Source organism: Emydura macquarii, unplaced genomic scaffold (assembly GCF_026122565.2).
Source record: "Emydura macquarii macquarii isolate MOO-44397 ecotype Brisbane River unplaced genomic scaffold, CSIRO-AGI_Emac_v2 contig_2365, whole genome shotgun sequence".
Taxonomy (NCBI): domain Eukaryota; kingdom Metazoa; phylum Chordata; order Testudines; family Chelidae; genus Emydura; species Emydura macquarii.
The window spans coordinates 668,253-692,033 of record NW_027132502.1 but is presented as its reverse complement, the minus strand read 5'-3'; the positions used below and the strand labels follow the sequence as shown (position 1 = coordinate 692,033).

The 23,781-nt window shown below is 50.0% G+C and overlaps 1 protein-coding gene across 2 annotated transcripts in view; it reads left to right on the top strand.

The window, feature by feature from the left end:
* CCDC50 (coiled-coil domain containing 50) overlaps positions 1-23,781 on the top strand; it is a 45,733-nt gene continuing 21,952 nt past the window's right edge. The window contains exons 1-3 of one of the 2 annotated variants that reach the window (XM_067561057.1): positions 1-199; positions 20,555-20,617; positions 21,823-21,952. In XM_067561057.1, coding sequence (XP_067417158.1) covers positions 151-199; positions 20,555-20,617; positions 21,823-21,952 — 242 coding nt within the window. In that variant the 5' untranslated portion in view covers positions 1-150. The remainder of the gene's footprint in view (positions 200-20,554; positions 20,618-21,822; positions 21,953-23,781) is intronic. The other variant, XM_067561058.1, reaches the window with a different exon arrangement.

The following is a 23,781-nucleotide window of genomic DNA, read 5'->3' as shown; positions in this document are numbered from 1 at the left end:
TGCAAACAGTTCGTCCTAGGGGCGGCCGGAGCCGGGCACTGAGCGACCCCCCCGGGCTGGGCAGGGCAGGGCTGGGCTGGGCTGGGGGATCCGCGCCCCTCCCCGGCCGCAGGCAGCTGGAGCCGGGAGAAGAAAGCGCCGAGCGCCGACATGGCTGAGATCGGCATCGACCAGTCCAAGCTGCCGGGCGTGAAGGAAGGTGAGGCGGGGCCGCGCTGCCCGGCTGTCCCGGGGGGGAGCGAGAGAGAGAGAGAGAGAGAGAGCGCTCCCCTCTGCCCCCGGGGCTGGGATTGGGATTGGGATTGGGACTGGGATTGCCGGCGCCCTGGGCCAGGGCCGGGCTGGAGTTTGTCTCTGTTTCTCTCTGTGATACGCATCCACACGCACAGTTATGGGGGGTAAGGGCTGAATGGGCTGCGTGTGTGTGTGTGTGTTGTAGCGGGCTGCGTGTGTGTGTGTGTGTGTTGTAGCGGGGTGCGTGTGTGTGTGTGTGTGTTGTAGCTGTTGTGTGTTGTAGCGGGGTGTGTGTGTGTGTGTGTGTGTGTGTTGTAGCTGTTGTGTGTTGTAGCGTGCCCGTGTTTTGAAATGCGAGTCTCTTCCCTCCGTGGCTTTGGCCGGCCGGCGAGGAGGAAAACCCCAGCCTGGCCGCAGGCAGGGCGCGGGGCCAGCGCGGAGGCCCGGGTGGAGGAGATGCGCGGCACTTGCACTGCACTGAAGCTGACGAGCCGGGCGCTGGGGTCCAAAGGAAAGGGGGGGGGGGATTTCACCGCTGACCTTGTGGCCCCGATCCTGCAAAACCCGCCCTTGGCTCTTCTCCCCTCCTAGGGGCAGGGGCAGGGGCTCTGCGGCCCCCTGTTCCGGGGGGGATCAGTTGTGGCAGCAGGGAGCTAGCAGGACCATGGCGTGCTATAACCGGGGGAGATCAGACGCTCCAGAGAGGCAAGCGGCCTGCCTGGAGAGCTGGCTTCTGGTTCAGGCTCCTTTTTCTCTCTGTTGGCTCACATTCACTCCAGCTCTTATTCCAGGGAAGGGAAGGAAAGGGGGGCTGGGAGTCAGCAAAGGAAAATGAGGTGACGCTTTTCCCTTGGTGGAGATCTGTGGCCGGGCTGGATGTCCCTTGCAATGTCGCTCCCTGACTGTGCTCCAGGGGTCTTGACTGCAGACAAAAGCAGCCGCACTTTTCCTTTTGTAAACTCAGCAGAAATGGGGGCGAGGGGGCAGAACCGTTTGGTTTTGTATCGACCCGTTAGGATGGTTCGGTATTTATGATTGTCCCAGTGAAATGGGAGGCGGGGCAGGAAGACGGCAGCGGGGGCTCCAGCACATCCGTCAGCATGTCCAAAGCCTTGGCTTATTCAGGCTACCTCAGACAATAAGTCTTGCTATGAAGTAGCTGAGGGGCTGTTCCTGCTATTGATATGCAAGGATGCTCGTCACAGCTGTTGCCCCTAGGTTAGCAGTTTAGGGGCTGAGCACTGGGAAAAGGCAGAACTATGGATGGTGTAGGGGGTTTATTAATCTTTTATCCGATGTGTGTTGTAAAATCTAGTTAAAAACATGGTGTGGCCCTACACACGCTGTAAAGTTTAACCACGTTGAACGGTGCCCCGCGTGGCGTGGTTCAAAGACATGGTGAAAACACAGGTCAGACCTGCCTGTGCCGCAGGCCCAAACGTAGCTTGACTGTCTGGAATAGCCAGGTGGTAACCAGGTCTCCCAGCAGCACTGCTCTTATACGTGCTCAGATGCAGTGGTTATGAGTGCCTGACAAATATCTAATTAGACTGCAAAAACAACGAGAGTCCTGGAGCTCCTTACAGACTAACGCATTTCTGCGGGCATTAGCTTCTGTGGGCTGCAACCCACTTCGTCAGAGGCATGAAGTGGAAATGACAGATAGGAGGTATATGTGTATATATATGTATAAATAGACTGCAGATAACTTTCCTGGGTTTGCATTGGACCAGAAGGAAAACCACCGTATTTTTGTTCTTTCTGCTGAGAACTACGGTTTAGCCCTTGCTCAGTGAGTGTGTGATCTAGGAACTGCAGCAGAGGCCTGGCAATTGGGAATTCTGGGTTCAGTGACCAGCTTGACCAGTCCGTGATTCTGTTTGTCCATCTGGGAAGCAGGGTACAAGGATACCAGCCTCCTTCAAAAGGGTGCTGTGGGGCGTTCTTAAACGTGCTCTGAGAACTTTAGCTGAAAAGTACCATTTAAGGGGCAAATTCGATTCTTGCTTACAGTGGTGTAAATCTTTAGTAACCTCACCCATCAAAGCTGTTACTTTGGAGTTACACCAGTGTTCCTGAGAGCGTTGACTGTTCTAATTGCTGTATAAATCCACACAACACACCTTGGACGTGTTTCCTCATCTGCAGCCGTAAAGTCAAAGTTAATACAGAATAGCAAGCGTGCAGCTGACGGTCCGATTCAGACTTAAAACTTGAGTGGATGGAGTGGAAACAGGTTGCACCTTATGAATTTTTTGTTTGCTTCTGTTTGTTGCCTATGGAGAATGGCAGCATTCAGGTGCTGAAGATTTAGGGTGAAATCTTGGCCCAGTTTAAATCGATGGCAAAACTCCCTTTGATTTCAGCGGAGGCAAGATTTTTCCCTCAGTACCAAATAACAATTGGCCTGGGGGACTATTACGACATGGCTAAAATGTTCAGGGTAGGTGAGACCTTTGTGTTCTGTACAGTCTCAGTTATGTAGACTACCTTTTAATTTACCGTGAACATCAGACATCAGATTTTTAATTTTTTTTTTTGTGATGGAAAGCCTTGATTCCCAATTGTGTTTTGCTTGGGATAGATCTATTCATTCCTGACCTACCTATTTCTATCGTTTTGCTTATGATACCAAACAAAGGTAAGAAAGAGAACAGCTTCCATCAATATTTCCCTGGTTATGTTCCAGATGCAGAAAATCACTGTCCGTCCTTCTAGAGAAATGTCCACTCTATTTATTTTGGACAAAGGTCAGTTTGGTAATTCATTAACGGACTCTGGAGGACCATTCTGCTACTTTCTTCGGTTCAGTTACTGTATTTCTTATTAACTATCCATCAGATGAGAACTAATGCTAAGGGTCTGGTTATCTGTGACAATAAAAGATGCCATGGTACTTCTTGGAAGAATAAGGGTGTTGTCGCTGTGTTAGTGCTGTGGTCTTATAAGATCTCATATAAATTAAGAAATAATAGGCTTATTCTGTCCTTGCATGGATGATCTAAGAAGCATAGCTAGATGCTGCAGGAAGTGGTGCTGGTTGTTCAAATCTGCACATGAGTTCTTACCTAAGCCAGGTCCACACGTAAAACTTTTGCCAGTATTTTGCCAACATTTAAAAAGGGTAAATGGGATGATCTAGGTAGTTATAGGCTTGTCAGTCTGATACACATCCTGGGCAAGATAATGAAGTGTCTTACTGGGGACTCGAATTGTGAAAAATTGAAGGAGGGTAATATAATTAAGACCAATCAACACAGGTTTATACAAAATAGGAAGTTAGTTTGACAGGATCTGTCATTTTATTTTATTTTTGGATAAGATTACAAGTTTTGTTGATAAAGATAATAGAGAAGAGCCACGAGAATGATTGATTTAAAAAATTAGAAAACCTGCCTTAGAGTGACAGACTGTGAGCCAGGTCTGTACAATGGAGACCTACATCACATACGTCAGCCTTAAACTTCTCTTTGTTAAGGTAGATAGCTGCTGGTAGACACGAGGTGCTCAATGTGTGCAGCAAATGTTTAATAATGGGCACTTGGATCTAGCAGGCAGAGATATAACGAGATCCACGGGCTGGAAGTGGAAGGTAGACAAATTCAGGCTGGATAAAAGGGGTACAGTGAGGGTAACTCACCCTGAACAGTGAGGGTAACATCCTGGAGCAGTTCCAGGGTGGTGGTGGGTTGCCCATCACTGGCAATTTTTAAATCAAGATTGGATGTTTTTTCTACAAGGTGTGCTCTGGGAATTACTTTGGGGGAAGTTGATCACTGTGGTCCCTTCTGGCCTTGGAATCTATGCGCCAATAGTAATGTCAGTTAAGGGTTGTTGTTGTTTTGTTTGTTGTTGTTGACATTTTTATACCAGTAAAAGCCCTAGAGTAAATGCAGTTATACCAGCAAAAGCACTTTGGTGGCAGTATAGCTTATATCTTTGGGGGAGCTGGTATAGGCTACGCCAGAACTTTTTTGTTGGGAGAAGCTGTCTCTACATTACAAGGCTTTGCCCGGAGAGCTGTCCTGGCAAACCTTGTCCGGCGCAAACTAGGCCTCAGTGCTTCAGCCCTATATGAGAAGCCACTTTGCTGCTGGGGTTGCCATTTTTCAGACGAGAGGCGAAGTAGAGATTCTGACCGTTGTGGTCAATCAAGAAACCAAAACAATATTTATCGGCAGTAGTCCAGTTAGACACAGCGTCCTGGCCAGATTTCATCGCGAGCTATTTCCTTCCTGCATTCATATTGGCAGTTTTCAGAGGAATCACTCTTTCATTCCCTGTCCTAAGTTGCTGGGCGCTGTTTGATGACTGTCACATTCCATCCCAGAGCTGGCTGCACAGTGGCAGTGAAAAGATCCATATGCATACTTCGTAGGGCCGTTTTGGGAGCCTTTGGGACGAAAGCATTCTGGAGATAGACAGTTATTCCTAATCAGTTACTTATGAAGCAGCTAAAATAAACTGACTTGTGATGCAAGTAGTTGCACGCCAGACTGATCCCGTCACCTGGCATATTACCAGAGGTTAAAGCAAAAACAAAAAAACCACACCTCCACCTCTTCTCCCTGGCTTAGGTAACCAGCCTTTCCCCACAGCTCCCCATCCTGTTTCAATCTCCTTTAGCCACTGCTTGTCACCTCGTGGACACATGTACATACCTGTGTATCCTAAGGGGCAGGTGGGCTGGAATCAGGGCTTCATGGGGGGATATAAACTATGATCTCTTCAGGTACATCTACACTGCAGTGTAAGCCCAGGGTTTGAACTCAGACTCAAGCGTAACTCCGTCTTCTGTCTACACTCAAATCATGCTAAGCCAGGGTTTGGAACAAGGGTCCCAGGACCCTACAGGGATGGAGCGTCTGACCTGGAGTCAGTCTTGGATCCAAGGTTCAAGCAGTGTAGACACAGCCCCACTGGATTTGTGCTCTAGGAGTCTGACAAAAGTATCCCACAGGCTGACTTTGTCCTCTGGACAGTCATGTTTGGTGGACAGTCAAGTTTTCCCACCCTGCATCATGAATAAGCGCTAAAGCAACCATGGTTTGGGAGGGTGCTAGGAAGTCTGGGATATGGGTGGCTGGGCTCCATCCTGCATAATAGAGTGTAGCGGCTGGAGCCCTGGTTGGATCCCAGGTTCAGCAATTAATAACCTGGGGATACAAATGAGTGTAGATGTTCAAGCCCTAGGTTAACAAACCCAGGGTCTGCTAGCTCAAGTTCTGCTAACCCTGGGCTTACATTGCAGTGTAGACAGACCCACAGGGATCCCCCACAGCTGCACAGATCCCACCTCTCTTTCCTGGAGAGTGGAGTCTCTGGGGTGTCCACGTCACAGAGACCCAGCAGCCCGTCTCACGTGGGCCACTGAAAAGGCAGCAAATGAGAACAATTCATCGATTCCAAGGCCAGAAGGCAGCCCCGTCATCCTCTGGTCGGGTCTCCTGCATAACGCAGGCCACAGACCTTCCCCGGAATAACGCCAAGACCAGATCTCTTAGGAAGGCATCCAATCTTGATTTAAAACGCTCATTCACTGCCTGCAATGCTAATTGGATCTGAGTCGGTGGACAGCTCTCCGTCTTATTTCCAATCCCCTGTGCCAGATCCGGTCATTTGTTTGCTCCTGCTGTTTCCCAACTAGTACCTGCCCTCCGACATAACCCCCCCTCTCTGGGCTCCATGGTTGGCTCCAGCAGTGTATCCCATTTCGGAACTGGGGTAAGCTGTGACATTTCACACCAGGGTAGCACATCTATGCTAGGTGTTGGCCCCGTACAGCTCCATCACTGCTGCTAAGCCCCCGGGGTAGACAGGGCCTGGCTGTTTCAGTGTGTCTCTGCGGGCGGGTGGCCGTGGCAATGGTTGCATTATGAATTCCGCTCTCATTGAAGTCTCTAACTTGACTTCTTCTAAAACACTGAGCTGTTGTTTTAAAACCCGCTCTTTCTGCTCGGATGCCAGCTTGACTGGCTTCTCCCCACGTGCCTCTGACAGGCACAGCTGCTGCCTTTGGGGAACAGGAAGGGCTTGTACGTATCTGTTCTGTCTTGGCCAGAGTTTTCTCAGAGCAGGCAGGCTGCCTGGCTCTTGGTGCACAGCGCTTTTCTGTTAGTGAATACAAGTTTGTTCCAAGCATCGGCTCCTGTTTTCCCCTCTCTCCTCCTCCACCACTTGCCCTCTGGCCACTGCAGCTCACCCTGACCTTCGCTGAGACGCTTGCTCGAAGAGCTGCATTGCTGCTGACTCTGACGGTGGCAGATGGATGGGTCACGGAGCAGAGGTTCTCTGCGTCTCCGTCTCTCCTGGAATCTGCCCAGATTTATTCATGCTATTGGCTCTTCAGGCTTTTCAGTAGCTGCCTCTAGCCCGTTTTGTGCATCTGCCAGTAAATGAGGATGGAGGGAAAACAATTTGATATCTTTAAGGACTGGAAATAGGTTCAAAATTTTAGACTATTGGTACGGGGTGGAGGGAGGAAATCTTCTTAGAATTTCTCAGGGGTTCCGTGTGGAAGCCCACCCAGTGCTTGCCTTGCTCATTAAGGTTTCGCTTTGGTCTCTCTGAAGTCCAAGTAAGCAGGCTCTGGCCTGTCCATTTGCTAGTGTAATTCTTGTTAAAGTGGTTGAAGAGCGGCGAGGTCATTGCTAAAGTGTCTGCACTGCGTCCCTGAGGCTGGGGCTGAGTGGCTTCTAGTGTGCGCCGTGCAGGGTTGTGGTTTTCTGCTACATAGCTGCTTCTTGGAAATCACTCTGGCTGCCTTGGGGTGTGGGGTGGAGGGATATATACTATGTTACAGACCATTTTGTATCTAGGTCATGGCTTCACATCCAGTGCTGGTCAATAGTGGCTGGTTTTCTGAAGTCCACGAATCCAGTAGGAGCTAGGCTGAGCCTGTGGGACTCATTACACTTGTGACTAGACCTGTGGGGAAGCTGTTCATCTGAGCATTGCTGTCCTGGGTGCGAGATTCGCATGAGCCTTGTAGAGGGTTTGGCCTGGGCTAGAAACACCTGGTCCCTTATTCCAAAAACTCTTCTCTGAACAAACAGGCTCGACTGCCGTCTCCCGTCCCCCTTATCACATCTGCAGTGATAGGGCTTTTGTCCATAGCTGGCCTGGGGCACTGTGCTAGAAGAACAGGCAGTCTTTGGCTGAGGGCTGCCCGCACGCTCACCCCAGCTCCCATGCTTTCTGCGGGCAGCCAGTTGATTCCTTTGCGTCTCCATGGTAGAGTATGGGGTACCTGAAGCCTTGGGCTCAGGGAAGCAATCTCGCTTCTATCCTGCTCCTGAAAGGAGGGCAGGGAAGACGGGGGTGCCTCTCCTCTTCCTAGACTGTGAGGGGGCAGGCCTGTTCTCTGCCCTCAACAGGCGGCTTAAGGAAAAGCAGGGCCTGGGGTCCTATGTGTGGGGGGGAGAGGCGGGCGGGTGATGTTTTTCAGTTTAAAGTGGCCCTGTTTTCCAGGGGATCGCCCCATGTTTTCTCAGAGGCTTCCGAGTTGAGCCTCTTTGTTCAGAGAAAAGCATTTGGAGTAAGGGTCCAGGTGTTCCTAGCCCAGGTCAAACCCCCTACGAGGCTCACGTGAATCTCGCACCCAGGACATCAACGCTCAGATGAACGGATTCACACTGCAGCCGCCACACAGCATTAGCCACCAGGGCATGAACCTTGGCAGTGCAAGCGGACTGGATGAGCACCACCCAGCAGGCTGGTTTCACATCAGCCTACTTGCTTCCTCTTCTAGATTTAGCCCAAGCTCAAAACATGAAAGTCTCTGGGGAAGGGAGCCTGCTTTTGTGCTTCAAACCCTGGACTCGGGAGAGTGGGGTTCAGAGGCTCCCCGTGCTCCCTTGGATAGATCACTCCATCTCTCTGTGTCTCAGTTCCCGGTCTGCCTGGCAGCCCTGCTTTTATCTGTTGTCTGGTCAGAGAGTCATGTGTCTGTATGGTGCCTCGCACAGCGGGGCCCCGATCCTGCTATAACGGTGGTGATCATTTACAGTCTAATCCCGGCGTTTTGCCTCCCTGACGCACCCTCTGACCTCACGGATCTCTCTCGCTGTGCCTCTCTTACTCTTGCCGTACCCCACGGGGTACTGTGGGGGTTAACTAGCTAGTGTTTGTGGTGGGCTTTGGGGTCCTCTGAAGGCAGGTACTGTCGGAGCCTGATCCAAAGCTCCCCGGAGACGTTCCACTGACTGCTGTGGACTTTGTGTTGGGCCCCAGAAGCGGAAATGATGATGGTTTTATTTGTGCCACTGGGCCGCCAGTACAGCTCTTTGCCGGCCAAATAAAATCGTCTGTCTTGGCCTTTTTGACTTGAGCTGACGTTGGTGATGGATTTAGACTGTGCCCTCGCGACAGCTTCCCCTGCAGTCACTGCTGGGAGGACAGAAAGCCAAAGACGTTTAGGAGTGAGAGTCACTTTCTATCATCTTCCATGTTCAAGGCTGTTTAGAAAACCATGTGTGGTAAAGGGTGGAACCCACGTGTGCGTGGGTGACTGTTTCTCTCCTTATTCCCCCAGCAATATCTTTGAACCAGGACTAAAACCGATTGGAGGGATTGGCTTCTGAAAACATGTTGTGAGATAAATGTGCAGACTTCAGCTGAGGGGTGACGAAGGGGACGTGAGTCTACAGATATTTAGCCCTAATGAGAGATGGGAATTACTCCGTGGGCTCCAAGGGGCCAGAACAAGAGTTAACGGGATAACATTCAGAAAACGAAACATTTGGACGGAATATTAAGAAGTTTCTTCACTGTGGGCCGTGGTCTCCTGCCGAATCCTCTCTCAAAGGACGTGGTGGATGTTGCTTGGGCCTTTTCCAGCTAGACTGGCGAAGACGGTAGGGTGTGTCCCTGTAGGAAATGGTCCTAGAGAGATGGGCTGGGCTGGGCTGCCTGACACTCCTATGCAGCACTCTGTGAGTTCTGCAGCAGCCTCTCCCGCTGCTTTGAATGGAAACCTCTCTTCTATTTGCCTTCGCTTTCTCCTTAACCTCTCGCTCGCCTGTGGCTCTTTCTGCCCACGATGCACCAATGTTATCGCCTCTCCTAGCTAAAAAAACCCACATGCCCTCGACCCCACTTGCTCTCCAGCTATTGCCCGTTCTCCCTTTCATCTCGAAGATGGTCGGCCAGGCTGTTTCCCATTGTTAGCTGGAGTTTCTCCCCTCCACTCCCATCCTAGATCCTCTGCACCTTGCACTCGGCTGAAATCACTCTTGCCAACGTGCTAAGAGCCTCATTCTTGACCTGCCAGCTGCCTTCGACATCCTCAGCTGTGCTCGTCGTCTTGTAATCTGTCCGGGTCTCTGTGACTCTTCCGTCTCCTGGTTCTCCGCCTACCTCTCTCATTGCTCCCGTGACATGTCATTTGAGGACTTGACTCATCCCCTCTCCAGATTTCTGTCTGGGTTCTGTCCTTGGTCCCCTTCTCCTCTCTCACTGCACCTTATGTCTGGGTAATCTCATCTGCAAACACACATTCAGCTACCATCTCTGTGCTGACAACTCACAGAGCTACCTCTCTGTTGCAGACCCAGTTCTGTCCAAAGTAAGATCTTCGCTTGTATCTCTGACCCCTTCTTCCTTGTAAATGTCTAGCCGTCAGCTTGAGCTCAGTGAGGCTAAACCGGAGCTCCTAATCCTGCCTCTGCCCCAGGCCTTGCCTGTTGCATCCTTTCCCCAACTCTGTAGACAACAATCCTGCCTGTCCCTCTGGCCCATAACCTGGGCGTCATCTTTGACTCTGACCTCACTCTAGGTCCCCGTTCCAGGATACGTCTGAATCCTGCCAATTCTGTCTCTAACATTCGGCCTTTCCTATCCATTCACACAGCTCGTTCTCTGAGGCTGGGCCTCAGCCCTTCATGGGCGCAGGGTCTGTATAATCTGTAATGAACATTTCTGAAGCCAGCGGAGAAACTCTCAGCCCATAATCTTTCCCAGAGGACCACAGAGCGCTCTCTCATTCATTGAATCCTGTCTGTTTTATCATTTTTTTTTCTAAGTTATCTCTAAGAATTGAGCCAGTGTGGACATGCTGGGAGAGCTGACGCTTCAGGTTATCCACCGAGCTCTTTACATCTGTCTGCGTCTCTCTCTCTCCCAAGTGGACATAGGAGCCCCTTCATCACGCTGCATGTTCAAGGGCTTAAAAATGCTAGCAAAGCATCTGAGATCTATGATCCCATCTCTTCAGAGCTCTGCCGAGCGAGGCACGGGAGCTGCTGCATGAAAGTGACAGGCCCGCAGAGCTGAAGAGAAAGTGATGGTTTGAGTGAGGAATTTATTTTTGGATTTAGCAGAAATGAGAAGTGCAGCCCGTCTGGGAAATCCGATGCATCCTGTGTGTGGCACAAAATGACTAATTGCTGAAGAGAAAGCCAGTTAATGCAGGGGAAAGCGAATGCACCAAAATGCAACATGAACCATTTGCCTGGTGCACAGAGGAAATAAATGCCCCGAAGAATGCAAATATTTAGTGAGACGTTAGCTCTGTGGCCGTGAAATCTTCAGGGCGCGCCGCTGTTCCTCATGCCCTGTATAGGGTGTGGACGGAATGGCCCGATTCTCTTTGGGAAGGGCCTGGTTCTGCGCTCGCTCACAGCTGAAATGAAAGTCCTTAGGTAGGCAGTGGGCACCGAGTCACACGGAGCTAATCGGCTGGAAACAAATGGAGCTTCGGCAGCTCCACGTGACCTCTTTGGAGGGCCGGTCTGTACGTGTGATGGGCCTGGGGCTGTTTGGTGCTAAGGGTCCTCCGTTCCTGTTGGCACCTGTAGAAACTTTGTGCCAGGCCAGAGGTCGATGCACATGGTGCCCCATTGGCTCCTGCCTGCACCTCGCGTAGCATGAAGTGGGATGTGAAACGTGACCAGCCTGATCTGCACGGGGGCGAACGGCCCCACGGGGGGCAAGGCAGCGATAACTTGGAGAAGGTCTCTCTGCTCTGGCTGTATCCCTGACTGTTTGGTAGACTGCGGTAGGGGCCTGATCCGGGGTCGCTGACGTGAATGGGGGTTTGGTCGTTGCGTTCGTTCCCTGTGAGCTGGGTCAGGCCCTAGCGAGAACGGGCTAGCAAACAAACCAGCCTTCCCAAAGGCCTGCCGCAGTTAGTGCAGGACGTGGCTGTCCTCCGGTATCAACCAAGATGATGAAGCCTCAAAATCTCTCTCCTGGCTGGGGTCTCCCACTCCACCATGCGGTAACTGTAGCATCCTGTTCGGGTAGCCTCCTCCCCCATCCACCTGTCGTCTTGTACCCTTCCAGTGCCTCTGGCGTGCAGTTACCAGCTCTTACAGGTTGGACCCGTTACCTGTGTGTGCTTGAGGGGGAGCGGGGGAGGGGGGGGGGAGGCATTTGGCCTGGGGGTGCTGTGGGAGCCAAGCTGGAAATGTGAAAAAGAGAAGGTGCTGTGTGTTCCTCTTCGTAGTAACTGGCTCAAAGACGAGACACGCAGTAGAAGGACCTGGTTTACCTAGCACACAGGTTCTCAAAGGGAGGATCGGGACCCCGCAGGGGGTCACGACGTGGTTAGGTGGGGGTCGCGAGGTGTGAGCCAGGCCAGGCATGGGGCTGTGAGCCTCCCTGCTTCCTCCTGGTGGAGGAACATGGTCTGTGTGTGGGGGGGTGTGGTGACACACATACACACTGCTCATCCCCCCCCCCCAACGTTCCTGCCTGCCCCCCAGGGGACTCTGGGTGTGTGTGGAGCTGGAGGGGGGGAGAAGCAAGGAGCAACTCCAGGGCTCCCTGCATCCAGGTCGCTTTCTTCACCTGGGCAGTGCTGAGATGAGCATCAGGGGCTGCTGCTCTCTGTCTTCCCCTTACGCAACCTACGGGAGGAAAGTGACCTGGGTGCAGGGAGCCCTGACGTTGCTCCTTGCCCCCGCCTCCCATCCCAGCCCCCTAGCGTGCTTGGAGGAACACCATTCAAGGCGGGAGCAAGCAGCAATACCAGTCGCTCCATTGTGTGGGTGGGTGGGTGGAGGAGGTCACACTCAGAGGCTTGCTGTGTGAAAGGGGTCACCAATACAAAAAGTTTGAGACCCACTGAGCACCTTTCTTCCTGCCGGTTCCCACACGCTGCTTTGCTGAGCTGCGGCCACCTCTGGGGTGACGGGCGGCAGCTAAAGCACGCTAGACGACAACGGCCATGGGAACCAGGGTTTCCAAAAGGGTCTAGTGACTTTGGAGGCCCAAATGGATGGCCCATAAGGGGGCCCTGATTTTCGGCAAGCCCTGAGCGCCCACCCCCTGAAAATCTGTCTCCTTTAAGGTCCCTCAAGCTGAACATCCAAAAACGGAAGCACCCCAACATCACTAGTCGCTTTTGAAGATCTGAGCAGCTGGAGCCTTTAAATTCCATGCCCTGGGGCAGGCGGGGAGATGCGGGAGAGGAGAAAGCATTGAAGTCTCTTTCCGAAGCCATCCTCCCCATCCCCCCACTCTTTCAGGCTATGCCATAGACTCCATTTATCCATCTCCAGAGAATCTCTCCGTCCAGGATTCCAGGGTTGTCGTTTCAGGGAACCCTGCGCATGGGCCGTCTGCTGCTTTGACTGTTAAAACTCATCTCTTTGAGCTCTGAGCTGTGGGAAGCTTTGTGAGACTTGGTCTGCAGGTCACACTGACAGAAACGAGCGTGGTAACGAAGGCGCAGAGGCAGCATTTCACAGAGGGAAGGCTGGCAGGATCCACTGCGAAAGAAATTACAAAAATACTGCTGTTCTGACGCCTTGACTTTAAAATGAGCGTGTGGTGTCCAATACGGGGCTGGTGAAAGCCCCACGGACACTGCTCCGGGCAGAGCATGATCCTGGCCCCACACCCCGGGTTTGAAGGCACTAACTCTAGGGCAGAGGGTGTAATCCATTCTCTGTAGCCTGGTCCCTGCAGTAAGAAGGGCAGACACTGTGGAGGTGCTTTTTGTAAGGGACGTTTGTCCACTAGGAACTGGTCTGAGACCCTCAACTCAGCTTGCCCGGGGGCCAGCGAACCTCTTCAGATGGCAGCGCTGCTCAGTTACTGCTAACGGGGGCTGCTCTGAGGCTGTGGCTTCGCAGTGAAAGGCTCCAAGGGCTGATCTCTCTCCCTGGAGCTGCCCAGCCCTGCTTTCTGCACTGTACCTTGCTCCTGCCTGCAGCAGCATTCCTCCCTCTTCCTGATTTCACGCCCCTGCATGGCCTGTGGGAAAGGAACAAGGTCCGAATAACGTCATCTGTATCGGTTGTTGTGCCCTGCCCACAGTGGTGCTTGTTGGTACCATACATGCCTTAGCGTGCCCGCCCTAGAAGCTTATCTGTGCAACGGGAGGAAGGGAGGGTGTGAGATCAGTGCAAGGGCCTTGCAGAGTGCTTTCGCTCATTGTTTGGGGGTGAATGTCAGCGAGTTGCCTGTTTCCTCTGGAAACTGCCATCTGGGCTCTCGCTAATCTCTTATCTCTGAGTGGGTGACTTCTCAGTCAATTGAACTCTGTGACTCCAGAAAGCAATTTGCAGCCTTCACAGAAGTTACCCAGGTTGGAATGGTTCTACTGGGCACAGTTACTGATGGTCTGTCTGAGAGTTTCAGGAGAACATTAACACAGTGTCTTTCCACCCCCGTCGGGCTAGAAGTGGGTGAACCTGCTGTGCTCAGCCTAATTTGTCAACCATTTGACAGTGTGGTTTTTTGTTTTTTTTTAAAGTGGTTTTAGCTGATTAAGCGGCTCTGTCGTGTCCCTTTTCTACCCCCCGCTCAAGCTTTGAGACTCTAGAAATGCAGATGTTCTGAACTCTTCGTTGTGTTGATATAAATATGTAATGGGTAGACCTACATTTGCCTGTGCCCCAGGCTGACTCTGTGGTTATCTCACTTTCTCTGCTGCGAGTTGGCAATGGAAATGCTGACTTACAAAGCTAATAGGCAAAGCTAAGAAAGCCGAAGCATCATTTCAGTTAGGCCAGGTGTACGCTACAGAGTTAGGTCGATGTAAGGCAGCCTAGGTTGACCGAACTGTAAGCGTCTACAGTGTTACTGACCTGGCCTGTTGGCTTTATGTGGTGCTCCCAGCTGGGGTCCCGTTGCCCGGCCTGGACTGTCAGCTCCATGCTGAGCTGTCTGCGCCAGGCAGTGGGGTTCCCAGCTGGGAGCTAGGCATGGAGCCGAGCGCCCGTGCTGTCAGTGCCCCACACTGTCCCGTTTAAGTCTGTGCAAGTGCTCCTGGTCAGGACGTGCCCCAGCGGCAGAAGTCGGCTGGTGTGGATGTGTCGACCTCACGTAGGCGGTTAATTGTGTAGTGTAGACAAGGCTGTGGTGTGTGTTTCATGCCTTTGTTTTGTCTCTGCGCTTTGGTGGGTTGCGAGCTCGGCACTGACTCCAGAGGTGCTGCGATAAACCACAGTCGCTGTGCAGAGCTGCCACTTCCATGAGGCTTGCCGCGGTTAGGGTGTAATTCACCCCCGTATAGTAGCCTGCACTCGGGGGCCAACGTGGTGATGAGTCTGTTGTGTGAGCCCTGCCGCGGGGCAGATTTGCTTCGCTTCTGCTTTGGCCTTGGGGAGTGGGTTTCTTCTGTCTGTTCTAGCAGTGTCTCTGGAGGTCTGTCCTGCTGACGGCACTTCCTGCAGCTGTGAGAGCTAAAGGGCAGCTCTGGGCTATCTAGGCTGGCATCTGTCCCTCCCAGCTCGGTGGGATGCATATAGCATGATCTAGGCCCCTGCTGTGGCAAGTGGATGAGGGTAAACCTCTTGTCTGACAAAGCATAGCACAAACATGCCAGTTAGAGCATCTCTGCATGTGCCCCTGCTGCTCCTGGGCCTGCCTGACAGCCTCCGTCTGGGCCTAAGGAGGTGAAGTCAGGTTAATTCGTGATAAGGAGCGTGCATTAATCTGTTTCCGTTAGTCGTTTATGCAGTAACTTAAGGAAATGGAATTCCTTTGCTTGAGGCTTGTTTTCAGAGCTGGACGCGGGAGCTTCTCCATCACCCTTTGGGCCACCCCATCTCTGGGCTAGAACTCTGTGCACAGCTGCTACACAGATAGCACATAACCAGGAGACTGTTTCATGTAAATTTAGTTGCATAGGTTGGGAGCTTAATTTCCAAGGGCCAGGCATGGACTGAGAACGGTGCCTGGATCTAGTCTCTTGTATTTGCCTCACAGCATGACAGGTGCCCATAGCAAAGGCTGTGTGGGTTTTCTTGACCCTGTTTACCATTGCTGTCCTGTTGACTTGCTTCCAGTAATTCAGGGCCAAATCCTGAAGGGTGCTGTGCACATGCAGTTGTTCCTAGCTCCAGTGGGAGTTGCAGGTGTTCAGCGCCTGGCCCATCAGCAGTACTTACCTTTCTCTCTAACGGGATGTTCCGTCTCGCTTTTCACGTCCTTCTCAGAACGACGGGACCTAGGCAATACGGTGCACAACGGCGTTACAGCGGCCTCCACCGCAGGCAAGGGTCTGGTGATGATGAAAAACTTCTTCTGACCTTGTGTGCTGCCAGCAGCTTTGGCAGCACAAAGGGAGTGCTGTACTGGGTAGCAGATTTAGAAGAGCAGGCGAGCGCAGAGTATCTATGGCCAAGTGGATTCTAAAGCGTTGCAAGAATGAGTCCAAACGCTTGCTTGAGCATATACCAGGCTAGTCTCTGTCGCGCTCATCCTGGTATGCATGGCTTGCTTGGTGGAACTCTGCTCAGTGACCAGTTGTTCCTAACACTTAGAAAACTCCAAGGGGTACAGAGTGCTGCAGTGCATCTCCCCAGCAATGCAGGCTACTGCGAGCACATCACACCTGTCCTCTGCTCTCTACACTGGCTTTTCCAAGAATACAGAGTTAAGTTCAAGGTCTCTGTGATTATCTTCAAGATACTCCATGGCCTGGGCCCAGGGTATGCAAAAGATCAACTAAAGTTCTTGGATGAAGACCGTGGTTGACAGCTCCCTTCCTCCAGCACAATCAAACTTTGTACAGTAAGGAAAAACTCCCCTGTGCAGGGGAGAGAGAGCTTTGTAAGGAGTCACTCCCAAGCTGTGGAATTTCCCTCCCCTCCCCACCCGCCCCCAAAGAACATCACAAATCGCACCACTGTCTGCTTCCCAGTGCAAGACTCATTTCTTCCCTTCGCTAACATAAACACACCGTGGCGTGGGTGTGAGTGAGCTTAAAAAAAAATCCAAAACAAAAATCCCCAGCATATAATTCTTTCCTGGGGAGAGGATGAGACAACAAATGACAGTTGTATTGCTCGCTGTGCTATGGGGAAGCGCTCAGATGCTATGGTGATGTGTGGTGTCAGATCTATAGAGAATAGGATTAAAGAACTGGGCCTGTTTTAATTGTTTCTGTGTCTCGATTTACCCAGCTTTGTGTAATGGATAGAATAGAAGTATGGGGCTTATTTCTCTAGTGTTTGTGAAGTGCTTGGAAATCCTTTGGTGTATGGTTCAGTAATTTTGTAAGTGCAGAGTAGGTTTGCTGCTTTGCAAAGAGTTTGAATTCAGTGTATAATTAGTGCGTATGAAAATGAGGGACTGAGCTGACAAACTTGTGCTGAGTGGCTTCCTCCTACACACACACAACCCCTCCTATTCCAGTCCTGAGCGTCCCCGCTGCCCGTAGAGATGGTGCTGTGTTAGTTTATAGATAACTGTCAATGGGGAATGAGTCAACTCTACTCAGTGTTTTGTATCCTCTTCTTTCGTGGGCTGTTAAGGCTTGTGCCTGCAGAAATTAAATTGGTTAGTCTTTAAAGGGCTACAGGACTCTCTTCTTTTAATTTTTTTTACTACTATAAAAAGAAATGTCATTGAACTATCCTGAGTGGGATACGCTTCTAGTGAGTCACAGAGAGATCTTACAGCTGTAACCCCTGTCCCCATCTCCAGCTGAGTCTGTCCCTCTTATTCAGGGCCTGATCCCAAGCCCACTGAAGGCGGACTGAGAGGCTCCCTCCCACTCATGGAAACTGACATTGCTTTAGGCTCTAGTTGTTTCCTTTGGGGCAGGGACCCTGTCTTTGTATGTCTTCTGTAAAGCACCCTGCTCATGCTGGACGCTACAGAACACAACTACTTCATTTGGCTGTAATACATCATCTAGCTCAACTCGAAGCACAATGTGTTAGACAATTCGTGACTATTCTGCTGACCTGCTGTGGTTTAAGACCACATTGTTGCAGGTAAATGGACATTTGTTGTTTAAAAATGAGAAGAAACATGCAAAGCAGCTGGATTTGTCTTGCAGATGAAATGGACAGCTGAGCTATTCCCAGCCACTTGTGGCATTAGGTGTGTACCACTTCCTCTTCAAAACTATTCTGAACTGTTGCTGTGCTCTGTCAAGCAGTGGCCGCGGTCTACTTAGGAAGTGAAGCATTTCAGTGTTGGCTGAAGTGGTTCAGATCCAGTTTAGAAAATTCGCTGTGATTAGAGCTGCATGAACAATTGACTTTTCAGTTCAGAGGGTGAAATGAAAAATAATTTGGTTCAAACCAAAACCATTTTTTTGGGGGAAGAGGGAGGATATTTCACCTTTTTGAGTCTAATAAAATATTTTGTTCAACCCAAAATGACACTTCCCCCCCCAGTTTTATAGTTTGGGGTGTTTTGTATCCTTTAAATTGAGCTAAGTTTTCAAAACAAAAAGCTGAAACCTTTCATTTCTAAATGGCTGAAATGAACCATTTTAATATTGTTCTTTTCTTACCTGAAACTATTCTCATGGATTTGGGTTGAATTCTGCATTGATTCGATGCCCCGAACAATGCATTGTCTGGGAAATTTAGTATTCGTGGAAATGTTTTTCCCCAGCTTTAGTTGTGATTCCTTGGAATGGTGACACTATATAACCATACGGGATTCCTCTTCTGTGTCTTTTATAGTCCTTCGTTGTCCATCTTACTGGCAATTTGGAGAAAAATCAAAGTGCTTTAATTCTCTATCCCGGGGGTTTTATTGGGGGGAGGGAGGTGTCGTCGTGCTTGGGACTTCCACTCAATTGGATAGACACCCAGTGCATGGAAGACCCGCAGGCTCGGGCCCGTGTTTTGCATGGTTGGGTACACAGGTCACCATTTATTTTCGGTTCATACAGATGTTGGCCCGTACATACCATGGGGAGAGCGAAGTGTGTGTGTTCGTGTTACTACCCTGCTGGCTATCATAACAAGTTAAAAATAAACCCTACAGTTTTCCCATGGTGTGGAAATAGCATCCCTTTGAAATTCCGAGTGTGAAAGTGTCAGGCATTTCCAGAGCTGTCACATGCAAAACATGTTCCTCCCAGACTGGAGCCAGAGGGCGGCGGGAGAGAACCTTTTCCTGTTTAGCTCGTCCCCAGGCCATTCTCCGTTTCTTTTTAAGAATTTATACTGCTAGCTCCCTTATCCTTCTGCTGAGGACCTGGTCCTGCACTTACTGAGAGGTTTTTGCCATTGTTTTCCATGGGAGCTGGTGCCTGTAGGCCTAATCCTTCAGGGTGCTGAGCAGAGCTGGTTGGAAAATGGGGTTTTCTTTCTGCTGAAATCTTAAACAAAAAACAACCCCTCTCTCGGCCCCCCTTTCCCCCCCACTCCAAAAGAAAGTGTTTTCTGTCAGTTTTTTCCACAGAAAACGTTGACTGTTTGTAAACAAACCAACAAACCTCCTCACATTTTGGCTGAAAACTAAAAAGGTTGCCATGGAAAAATGTTGTTTTATTGAAAACCCAGTTTTCAGTTCAAAAGACAGTTTTGAAGGACAACTTTCGACTCGTTCTGGGGCTGAGCATCCTCATGGCTGTCCTGAGAGCACATCAGCCTCACTGCTCCCTTCACAATCCCTCTTCCACTCCCAGCTCTGCACCTTCTTCCACGCCCCTGGCTCCAGCCCTCTTCGTATAAATCCGCCAGACCACATAGGTGCGCGTGTGCTCTTAGATGTCCGTGCAATGGAAATGCTTCTCTAATCCCTTTTGAACACTCGAATTATGGGGATTCTTGCCCACAGGCATGGGGGTAAACTGGGTACTGCAATAGGAAAGGTCTATTCATGAAGGGCGTGTTCTCACTGATTTTGAGAGGGCTGTTTATTAATACTATGTACTGCCCTCCTCTGGGGCACGGAGTGAAAATAATCCATTAATGCCACATGGCTGTACCCCACCCAGTCGATTCCAAAGCATCGGCACAGGTGAACATCAGCCTGACTTAACTCTTTGGACATTTCAAAGTGGAACACACACACACGGGGCAGTTGAAACCCAGCCTCTTTAAGAGAAAGGGATAGACAAGAAATAACGTTTACTTGTATTTTCATTCTAGTTCTCAAATCAAATCGTTTGAAGCTACCTTTTAAAAAAAAAAAAAAAAAAAAAAAAAAAAACGAGTCGGAAGGACTTGGGTTGGGTGGGACTTGGGAACAAATTCATTCCCTTGACAAAGTTCCACCCCGCTCAGCTTGACTCCATAGTTCGGGACGACGACCTGGCTTGCAAAGCAGGGAGTGCCTGAGCCGCCATGGCCAACCCCAAATATTCAAAAATCACGAGTCAGGCTCACCAGAAGTCATGAGATTGGCTTTAAAAATCATGAGATCGTGTAAAAAATAATAGATTTGGAGTTCTTTTTATTTGCCGTCTGCTTTTTGAGTCTTTAGGGTGCACCGGGGTCACATTTTGAAGCTGTCTCCACAACCGCAAGGGCTAGAAACGTCTTCTTTGAGAACGAAGGCTGAAATCATCACATCCACTTGACTCCAGGCGCTGGGGCTTTAAGGCGAACACTGAATCATCATGAGACTCATGACAAAAATCATGAGAGTTGGCAGCACTGTTGTTGCCAGCTCTCATGAGTTTATTGTGAGTCTCGCGGTATTCCTTGCTTGTCTTAAAGCTTTAGACCTTGAAGGTATGTGAATACAACAAATTCTCAGCTTTCAGCACATGGTTGCAGAGAAAAAGCTTGCTCACGTGACCCCGGAAAGGTGCAAAAGCCAGAAGACCAATAAAAAGAGCAGCAGATGGGATAATTTAAAATCTCATGGGTTTTTTTTTTTTTGCATCTCTCCTGATTCTCGAACACTTGAGACTGGCAGTGCTGAAAGCAGGGGCAGGGCAGGGCAGGACGTCCTCAGACACAAGAGCAGAGATGCAGGCAGTGTGGAATGGGTAGGGGCTGAAGGTGAGGACAAGCGAAGGAAGTGCGTGCTAAAACAGCTCACTGAGTGGGAACAGAAAGCTGTCCCAGGAACCCAGCCAAATTTATTTGCAACTCTTTGTCTTCCCCATGTTCCTGGACCCTTTGTGTTCCTGGTATTGACCCTTTGCCGCTCTGCTTCCCCCACGCAGTGTGCCGAGACTTCGCCGTGCTAGAGGATCACACCCTCGCCCACAGTCTGCAGGAGCAGGAGAGTAAGTACCTGGTGTCTGTCTCCTCTGCTCAGTTTGTCTTGAGTCTGTCTCAGCAGGGTCCAAAGTGCAGAGACAGGGAAGCAAAGAGGGCAGACGAGTCACTGGAGTTAATGTTGGAGCCACGGTGGGTTTTCTATAAGGGCTTTACATTTTTTGCTGTTTGATGTTCTATCCCCTGACAATATCAGGTTTGCTAACAAAAACTCTGCTTTTAATTGGAATCAGATTATTCAACAGTTATACATTGTTAAACAGCTGCCACGCTACCCCTCAGAGATGGCTGCATTTCAGTGGTGGGTGAAGTGATCTCTTTGGGCCTAAATCTATTTGAGGTGATACTAGTAAAACTTTACACTAGTGACTTTTTTTTTGTTGTTGAATATTGGCCAAGATTTTTAAAAATGCCTAATGATTTCAGAAGCCTCAAGTTTTAGGTGCCCAACCTGAAGCACTTGAAAGGAGTCTGATTTTCAGAAGCTTTGAGCACCTGTCCGTTGAAAATCAGGCCTCTTTAAGATGTCTCGAAAACTTTGGACATGATTTTTACCTTGACGGTGTCCAGTTGCTTTATCTGTTACTTGGTCATTTATTGCAGCTCTTCCTTTAAGGCGGGAATGACTTCAGTGACCCAATCACTTTATTGCTATTTATAATGTCTTCTGTGGTGAAAACGAAGAGGTTAATCTAATAAGGATCGTGCTGAGCTCTATCGGGAGCCCTGAGCTGAACAGATCTCATTTCGGAATGGATACAGGGAGCCCCTTCAATGTGGTAAAAAGTCACTAACAAATTGAGACTGCCCCAGTTCAAAGCCTACTTCCCTTAACTTTTTAGTGTAGGCTTGGTCAAGCCAGTTACGTTGCTCAGGGGCGTGGAAAATCCACACCCCTGAGCGATTTAGATAAGCTGATCTAACTCTCGGTGGAGATGGTACTAAGTCGACGGAAGAATTCGACCTAGCTTCCACCTCTTGGGAAGGTGGATTATCTGCACCCACGGGAGAACCTCTCCCAGTGGCATCAGTAGTGTCTGTCCTGAACTGTGTCAGCAGCGTAGCTGTGCCGCTGTAGCTTTTCAGATGTGGACAAGCCTCAGATTCTGGTGCTGCATGGCATTTCCCTGATGCCCGGTGCACCCTCTTTGAAGTCCACCTGCCCGTTTCCTGACCTCGCTGGATTCTGACGCTCTGCCTCCCTTTCTTTCAGTTGAACATCACTTGGCAACAAATGTTCAGCGCAACCGCCTGGTGCAACATGACCTGCAGGTGGCCAAGCAACTGCAGGAAGAGGAGGATCTGAGAGCACGAGCCCAAATCCAGAAACGCCACAAAGACCTGTGAGTGTGGGAATGGGGCTGTGCGAGTGCTGGTTTCACAGGGTCGCTGCTCTCTGAGCTTTGTTGAGCATTAGCCAGTAGCCTCCGTGCCAAGGCCCGACAACCTCTGGCTCTTCTTGTACGCCTGTTTCTCTCTCCCCTGTACAGGATACAAATCAGTGTCTGTGAACTTCACTGGCTCGAGTGCTCCTGGCAGGCAGTGTGGCCCGTGGCTTCAGATCTGCCTTTTTTTTTGTTTGAAAACCAGTTTTTTGGTTGAAAAATTTCACCCCGCTCTGGTTGTGGGTTCTAATCTAGGCTCTACCACTTGATTCACTGCCTGGCCCGGGACAGGTCATTTCTCCTGTCTCGTTTTGCTGGTCTGTAAAGTGGGGATAACGTTCTTACCCGCCCACGTCCCAGCTGGCTAATGTTGGACACAGCTCTGAACATATAAAGCACTGTAAACCATGCCGTCTAAGATTTGCAGCTATCGACAAGTTCCCATTGTGAGTTTGTGCTGCTGGGTAGCGTATGTAGCTGTGTATCTTCTGACTTGGCTCCCTGCGTATTACGCCGTTACGTTTGTAGGAGTTAGCGGAGGCGGATGCTGGTCTGTGACGCAGAGCGAATGCAGCCAGTTTTAGAGGAACCTGGCGCACTCCCATAGAGACTTGACGTGTCGTGTCCCTTACTCTTAGATTAAAAATCACTCATCATGGAAGCAAGGCTGGCACTCTGTGCCTGAACAAACATAAATCACTCTCTGCCGTGATCATTTAACTCCCCGTTCAGCCTGTCGGTTTTGATGTCCCTAGAACACTTGGATTGAGTAGAGGAGGAGGAAGAGTGAGTGAGAGCGTGTGTATAAAATATATAGCCGCTATAAAAATAAGCATCTACTCTAACCGCGTACATTGCGTGTGCGCACACACGGGTTCATGCTGCGTTCTACAGTGATCATCACTGTCTGCCGACTGGCTCCATTCCTCAGCAGGTTTTGATGCTATTGGGACTCTGCAAAATGCGAATTGCCAACCCAGCAAGCCCCTCTGCTGGTCGAAGAGCTGAAGCTTCCTGCTAAAGCTTTGAAAAGCATTTTGTCAGTAGCAGTTTTGCTCCGGTATACTCCAGCCTCCCTGCAAGAAGAGGGATATGCAACTGGATCTCTTTGTTTCTTAATCCTCCTGTCTCCTCCGGCTGCCACTTTCCTGCCTGGGAGCCGTTAAGCCCATCTACAGAATGTCTTCACTACCCCAGCTAAACCAGGAGGATTTGACATTGGAAGGATATTGGGGACAAGGAAGCAGGAGTGGACAATCTCTTAAGAAATCAATATCTTAACATTGTAGCTTTCTGAGGCTTTTTTTAAATCCTAGATTTCCTTAGTTAGGAAGAACTGGGGAAGATAAATGCAGGGCAGAAACACTTGGAAATGGATTTTTGTTTGTTTGTTTCAGAGATTAATGAAGCATCAGATCTTTTTATGCACCAAAATTAATAGCTTACTGTATGCACGTATGTGTACACGTGTGCACAACCTGAGCTGGTATGTCATTTTGCTTTCCCCTGCATTGCTGCCAACACCACGAGGCATCTGTTAAAAGGATCGTTTCAAATTAATTTTGTCCTTCCCGTCTTTTCTCTTTGTGCCCCTCCACCCCTGCTCCAATTATTTGCCAGAGCTAATATAAATAGAAGTGTTTTCATGAAACAGATTAATTAAAAGTAATGCATTGAAAACAGGAGCCTAGACCCAGGAAGCATTTTTCAGAATGAAGCCCAGCAGTTCTGGCTGTTCGGGGATGAAGGACACGTGGACTTGAATTCCAGAGGTGCTTTCACCTGCT